The sequence below is a fragment of the Bidens hawaiensis genome, unplaced genomic scaffold, assembly GCF_021521415.1.
Source record: "Bidens hawaiensis isolate Kalapana, Puna unplaced genomic scaffold, B.hawaiensis_p1.1 tig00062163_1, whole genome shotgun sequence".
Classification (NCBI taxonomy): Eukaryota; Viridiplantae; Streptophyta; class Magnoliopsida; order Asterales; family Asteraceae; genus Bidens; species Bidens hawaiensis.
The window spans coordinates 35,200-42,923 of NW_027506503.1; the positions used below are offsets into that span (position 1 = coordinate 35,200).

The window sequence follows — 7,724 nt, forward strand, 5'->3', positions numbered from 1 at the left end:
GACAGGGTGGTTGGAGTTATAAACTAGAATCATTTATTTGTCATGATCGTACACAACACAAAGAGACTAGATGTGACCATTCTGCTAACCTCACTTTTACTATTTTGTCCTTGTTTAACTTCACTTCACACACCCGCATCAATCCGTTATCTGATGGAAATAGAATATCATACATACCCAAACATGCATGATGTGAAGCGTTTATTGACGTATAAACACAAGTGGATCTAGATGATGAGTCGGGTGACATTGATAAATTTCTTTTATATACGCTATGTGTTATTTATGTACCCAAACACTTGAATGACACTGATTAACTACGCATTAACAGAAAATCCTAGTAATGTAATAAGCTGATAAATGATCATTAACAGCAATACACAAGCATGTTTCACCATTTTTAATAACGAAATAATTTATTTTATATACAACAAATCATTTGCCACAAAAAGGTTCAAAATAGGATGTTCATCGGATGGTTTCGATTTTATTTGGTTTGAAGATTAACTTGAGTTTAAACCAAAAAACAAATCGAATTATGAAAGCTTAAACCTGAACTAAAAATCAAACTCAAATGTGATTCACCTTTGTTATTGAATTGAATTAGTCGAAATGAGATTAAGCTAAAACTGTAATTGCAACTCAATTTGATTTTGGTTTAAAACCAAACTCAAAATGAAATATGTAATTCAATTCAGTTTGAAAGTGATACATTCCAGTTTTCAGTTGAATAGATTTGAAACCGAATAGTGAACACCTCCAGCTCAATTGGTGTTAAGAGTAAATATTTATAAGATCAAACTAACTCTATAACTTCTCTTTCATCAACTAACTGTCCCTAACTACCACTAACAATCTGTCAATACAAATCATGTTCCTTTTGCAACCAACTCATTTTTTTTCTTTCATGACTTTGTTTGTCTTATAAACACGAAACTAATTAACCTAACTTATACAACATATCATGTCGTCCCGAAGCGATATAACTTACAAAGTAACCATGGCGCGTGAATTTTCCGGGCTAAACCTAGACTGCCTTGATTCCCATGGTTATGCGTTTTTGACTTATTATTACCCATATCAATAGCATGTGTGTTGTTCCCATTTTGAAGCGGGCTCAAACCCCTGGTACTTGTAGGCATCAAATTAATCTCATCTGTTTCACCCGCTTCAACCAACTCTATATCTTCATTGTAACCGTTTATAAACAAATCCGAACAGTTTTTCTTGCACCCATGATCATACGGGTTTCTAAACCGTCCTCCGGGCCCTCTTAAGTAGCTATACCGCATCGCGTTTGCCATTTCGTTTGTGGTTATGTTACGACCAACCTGCAGACGTCACTATCCCGTGATTAGGCTTGCAAAACGAACACGGACGGGGCATGTTCATGGTTGTTCATTTAACTTTTAACAGAACAAACGATTGAACACGAAAAATTTAACTAGAGTTTTCTTGTTTTCGCTAAGAAAATGACTGTGTTCATGACCGTTTATGTTCGCTTGTTAACAGTATCAACAAATGGTTCACGAACATACACAACTGAACATAGATGAACATGAACATCAATATGTTAGGCCTGAAAAACATAATAAAACTGGAAAAAATTACAATGAGTTAGAAGTAGACTAGATTGTATTGAAACTAAAAAAATTCAAATAAATATATGAACAAACTTAAAACAATTGTAAACTAACAAGCCTAAACAAATGAAAAACAATCGTATACTGACACATAAATAAACATAACCAAACGAACATAAACAAACAAACAAATATAAACACACGAACCAACATGAATTTAAATGAATGAAGGTTCGCGAACATAAATGAACGAATGAGACATATGTTCATGTTCGTTCATTTAACTAACTGAACAAACATCGTTGTTCATGTTCGTTCATTCACTAAATAAACGAACAGAAATGAACTTCTTGTCGATCCCCTCACAAACAGTTCGGAAATCTGAACATTCGGTTCGTTTACAGGCCTACGCGTGACGAATTATTTTAGTGCTGACGTTGTGTTTAACCATTCTTGTAATATTTGTTTTAATATAATGAAGAGTGGAGTATGAAGACGTACCTGAGAAACTTGCATAGCTGTTAAGGTGAACACGCACGTGAAGAGAAAACCTTCAGAAATTATAAATAATAAGGCTCCAGTGTGTCGGTCACCGACATGGTTCAACCACGCCCCAAAAGAAGACGGAGCCGATGGGTCAGTCAAAACTCCTGCATTAAGATTTTCCATCAGACTAAAAAAGTCAACTGAGCAGGATTGACCGATTTAGGAAGGTTCAACAAGGGATTAATACTTGTGAGGGCAACTATGCCAGTTATCATCATGGCAATTACTTCAAGAACAAGGAAGCCCAGAAAATCCCTTTTATTTCTCTGCAATTATGGTGTTCAAAAGTATTATTTATAACGAGGTCAATAAGTCATTCAAATGAGAAAATGTAAACATACCTTGCCAATGCAATTAGACACCCATGGGCAATGATGGTCAAATTGTTCAACACATCGGTCACATGTGGAACAATGCTTTGAGCGAATAGGTCGAACAATCTACTCAACAAAGTCAGACAAGTCAACAAAAAGTTGTAAACTTTGAGTCCGTATGACATAGTTATAATTTGATTTACCTTACAGGTTACACAAAGTTGAGACCAATTACCGGCTAGCAAAGCAGGATCACTTATCTCAATCTTCAATAAAGGCTCCTAAGAGAATTAAATAATTCAATCATTGATTATAATTTATAATAATAGTCAACTTTTAATTTAATAACAATAAGCAAATCGACTTACATCGTCTTTCATACTATGTAAACCATGCCGGTTGGTTTTAACATAACCTGGATCTTTGCTACAAAAGCCAGCAGTGCATTCGCGATAAAAAAAACAAATTTAATATATTTCAATAAGAATAGGAAAACAATTAAAACATACCGGCTACACCGATAGAACAGTACCAATCCTGAGCTTGCCAAAATCACACCAATCCATGCAAACACTGCAGAGCCAGCTGTCATTTTTGGCAAATCTGAAGCTGTAGCCACAAAGTCAAATATAAGTCACATCTCATCAAACTTAGTTATATATTATAACATCCAAAAGTTGGAAAAATACCCATAATAACCGAATTAATATACGTCATTAGTAGCACAAATATTACACACACGAGTGATGGTGCAAGCCCTAGTTTTGAAAACCGCCCCAGTGTACCTGATCCATCCCACCATTTGTCTAAAACCCTCCTAGCATTCCCCTGACACGTCAGATGTTATTATCAATCGTTAATTATGAAAAATGTTTATTTTAAAAGTCAATACCTACAAGGAAAAAAGCAACTTGTCGGTGTTTTCTATCAGAAGCGAGCCGAGCTGGTGTAAGACCCGTGTTGTCGGTTGCCATTAAATCCTCCTTTTTTCCAGCTTGCGCAAGGACTTTGCATACCTCTAAGTTACCTCTAATAGCAGCCCAATGTAGAGGTGTACAGCCTGGCACAAAAGATATAATTAATAACACAAAAATGATAATCAAAATTCAAAAGCACTTAATCAAGAATATGTATTTAAATAATACCCTCTTTGTCTTGGCGGCCTCTATGTGCATCCAAGAACAGAAGAAGGCGTATGCAGTCCGCAAATCCTTTATATGCAGCCCTACAAATTGACACATAGGCTTGTAAATGAATACGAATGGAGCATGTTTGTTTCGTTTGTTTAACTTTAACCGAATAAACGATCTAACACGAAAAATTAAACAAACGAGGTTTTCTTGTTAATGTTCATATTCATTATTTAAGAAAATGTACGTGTCTGTGTTCGCTAACAGTATAAAGAATAGTTCACGAAGGTAAACAACCGAACATAACTGAGCTAAAAGCCTAAAACTAATTAAAAGTAATGTGAAGAACAATGTGTTATTAAAACTATACTAAGTAGTAACGGGCAAAAACAAAATAAAATACTAATGAACAAACTTAAACAAATGTAAACGAACAAATATAAATGAACGAACATAAACAAATTTAAATGAACGGAAGCTCATGAACGAACAACGCGTGTTCATGTTCGTTCATTTAACTAAACGAACAAATATTTTGTTCATGTTCATTCGTTTATTAAATAAACCAACATAAACAAACTTCCCGCTGATGAATTCATGAACTGTTCACTGGTTCGGTTCGTTTCTATGAAAGCTAGTATTTTTATGTAAGTACCAATGCAAAGGGCTTCTTCCGTCATTATCAGGTACATCGGGGTCTGCATTCCATTTTGTCACGATGTGATAAAGTAAGGCTGTTTGACCATATTGTGCAGCAACATGAGTTGCCTGCAAAAGACCTCAAATTGAATAAATGGTTATATAATTCAGGATAGTAACAATTAACATGTAATAGTATCAGATACCAACCTGATATCCATATGCATCAGCAGCATGAATGTGAGCGCCTTCTTGAAGTAAAAGGTCTGCAACTTGAATACCTCCTCGAACAGCACTCCAGTGTAATGCTGTTTGTCCAGTAAGATCTGCTGCGTTTATATCTCCACCGTGCTGCAAAGTTTATATTAACAAAAACAGTGTGATCTTAGTCATACCACAACTCATGACCAAATGATATTAGATGGGATTGACAACAATATTTTCAGCTAATTTGAGTAAAGCATCCTTCCCCTAGCAGACTAAATTAAAGCAGGGTTGACAATGCTAATTCATTAAGTGTCTCTTTAGACTTCAATATTCTAACTTTTGCAGTAAATTAGTGTTCTGCGACATAAGATTTAGGTATCACATTGGTTGCAAATTCAACACCGCGATAAGAGCATGGCTGGTTGATTATCAAAAACTTGAACGGATACCAAGGATGGTGCCTACAATTAGAGAGTAGATGGTCTCCCAAAGTTCAAGAACCCAAAAAACAGGTATAAAAGCAACTGTTAAGCCTGATCTCCTACTTATACAATTATATAGATATAACATCTACATTTTGAAAAGCATGAGACGCCTTGCTCTTAAAAAGCACGAGTTGCCTAGATTTTAGAAAGCATAGGACGCATCGGTTTTAAAAAGCGTGCGATGCAGCGGGGGGAAACAAAATCCAAGGCGTTCCCGGATCGTGTTCGTACCGTGTTTAGGTACAGCCGATCCAGAACGAAAATCATGGGCAGTTGAGAGATCCATGTGACTATGATCCTGAGCCAAGCTGAAGCACAAACCGGATTTCGTACACGAAGTGCAAGGTATATGTATATAAAAATATATATTTCTTATAGGCTTCTATCATCACCTATCCAAAATTTAGACAAAAAAAAGATCTATATACGGTTTGAGATATTAATAACCTAGATGTATAACCTGAAGTAGCACAGAACCTCTATGATATACTCAAATGTAAAATCAACCAAGCTATATGTACAATAAATAAACATCAAGAAACAAGAAAAGAATGCCTTTCTAAAAAGGAAAATAAACAACAAAAGAAAAAAAAATTAAACCAAATTAGAAAAAGTTTAGGGTCAAATTTGATATAAAAAAAAGGTAAAAGCTATAACATTAAAATTGAAAATGTAATTTAGTTAAAACAGAAAATAAAAGAAACAAACCACCATCTCTTTGACTACACTGCTTGTAAACCCCCGTTACGAGATTTTCTTGTCTCTCTATCGCAGGTATTTCATCTCCATCTCCATAGATGGCTAGATCAGTCTATTTCATGATTTCATCTTACTTTCATTCTAAAATCAGTAGGCGCCGGTTAAAAGGAAACACAAACCTAGCGACTAAGGAAATAAGCATTTTCTGTATATAGAAGCGACGGTCTATGCCTAAAGTCGCCTAACACTTAGGCATGCTTTTTAAAAACCAAGCAAAGCGTGCCAAGGTGACGAGTTCCATAGAGCTGAGGAGAGAGGCGCAGACACACACCTCATCAACCCCGACCATTGCTCGGCCAACTTCTTGAACAAGGACCGATGCTCTCACACGGTCCCATATTGCACAATTACTAAAAACTGCTCATAGAGCAAGAATGATTAAAAAGAGTTGTTTTCTGGTGAATACTATTGTGAACAATAGAATAGATCACAATGAATGTATCATCGGATTCTTTTACTTTTTTAATGATCGTCTCAAAGATGATGCCGTGAACTGTGGTACCACTTTGGTAAGAACGGGGTTGGAAATATCATATTTATTAACAACCATAGCTGTCAATAGCAAATAGCAGGCAATAGCGACAAGCTACCTATACGCTACGTAGCGATAGCGATGAAATACCAAGCACTATTTCGAGTTTAGTGATACAGTAAAAGAAAACTTTAGAATTATTTTACATGTATATCTTATCAAAAATCCGGTAAGTATTTAAAAATAATACGCTTCTTTTTTCAATCCCGAAACAAAAACAAAAAAAAAAACCCTAAATATGCTTCCTTTTCAATAGCTATCTATATTTATCCAAAAAAAAAATTCCGCTATTTTCCCGCTATAGAGGCACCAAAATCAGACTGCGACATATTTCCGCTGCGCTACGCTATTTGCTATAACGGGCGCTATGATCGCTATTAACAACTATGTTAACAACTTGAAAGGAAAATAGGAATGGTGTCCCAAAGCTCAAGAATGAAGAACCCGTGCATAAAAAGAAACTATTAACTACGCTTGTAGAAGAAGTAAGCATGTTTCCCTAGTTACCTTGCCCTCCAGTAATAGTTAATCACTAAGAGATATGATTATTATTATTAAATACTAGATATATGCTAAAGACAACTCAGCCCCTACGGTTATGTAAACTGGACCACACCATTATTCTATCTTACCAGCAAAGTTCAATACTGTTTGCAATGTTAACCAAAAAGTTCAGATTTTACATCTTAGCCAAAGATTGCAAAGTTACGTAACGCTTTTAATCAAAACACATACAATACAAATCAAGCAAACATAAAGAAAATAACCAAATCAGGTATAACAATAGCATTATAACAATTGGGCGAAAAACCAAATTTTTATCCATATTTAACAGTTTGGTGTCACTAATCATGAGTTAGCAATTAGGGTATTTGATTTGAATACTATATGTTTAAATTGTTGTAACAGTGTGTGTGTATAAGAAAAAACCTGTATGATGTATTGAGCAGCAGGTGCACGATTATTAAGAGCGGCCCATTGCAAAGCGGAATAGCCGAGATTGTCCGGTTGAGAAACCGAGCAACCTTGGGACTCCACCAGCCTCTGAAGGTTCTCCAGATCACCGTAGGCAGCTGCAGTGTAAACATCATCCACTCCACTTGATTGTTTGATCTCAGACGGCATCGTTACAGGTTCCGAATTCAATTCCGAGTTAGGGTTTGGGTGGAGAACACCTGTTTCTGAAAATTGAAGTGTCTGTTTACTTGAAACTAATGAAATGAAGCTTCAGTTAGTTTTAAGACTTTATGGTTCATCAGTAGTATTTTGGTATGTACTAGCTTGGTGCCCACGGCTCAAACACGACATCCAACGCATAAGCGGTTACCTCACTATAGTACGCATGTAGCCTGACTAGAGTATGCATGTAATGCGGCATCGGACGTGTAACCATTCGTCGGTGAACGGGTAACTCGATCTGAAACATGACCCGAGCCCACCAGACCCGTTGCGACCCTAATTGCATGTCACGTAACATGTTATTTTTTAAATTTTAAAAAGTATAGCAATATTATACTCAAATTAAAAAG

The 7,724-nt window shown here is 35.8% G+C and overlaps 1 protein-coding gene across 1 annotated transcript; it reads right to left on the minus strand.

Moving 5' to 3' along the window:
* Window positions 1–812: 812 nt before the first annotated feature.
* On the minus strand, window positions 813–7,320 carry LOC143618027 (protein S-acyltransferase 24-like). The gene is made up of 13 exons (XM_077090377.1): window positions 7,126–7,320; window positions 4,423–4,563; window positions 4,229–4,341; window positions 3,589–3,668; window positions 3,340–3,503; window positions 3,133–3,271; window positions 2,953–3,052; window positions 2,812–2,869; window positions 2,647–2,724; window positions 2,471–2,569; window positions 2,317–2,395; window positions 2,085–2,233; window positions 813–1,331 (listed from the first exon to the last, which is right to left on the minus strand). Exons 1-13 carry the CDS (start codon window positions 7,318–7,320, stop codon window positions 963–965), a joined length of 1,764 nt encoding a protein of 587 aa, XP_076946492.1. The 3' UTR covers window positions 813–962.
* Window positions 7,321–7,724: the final 404 nt, after the last annotated feature.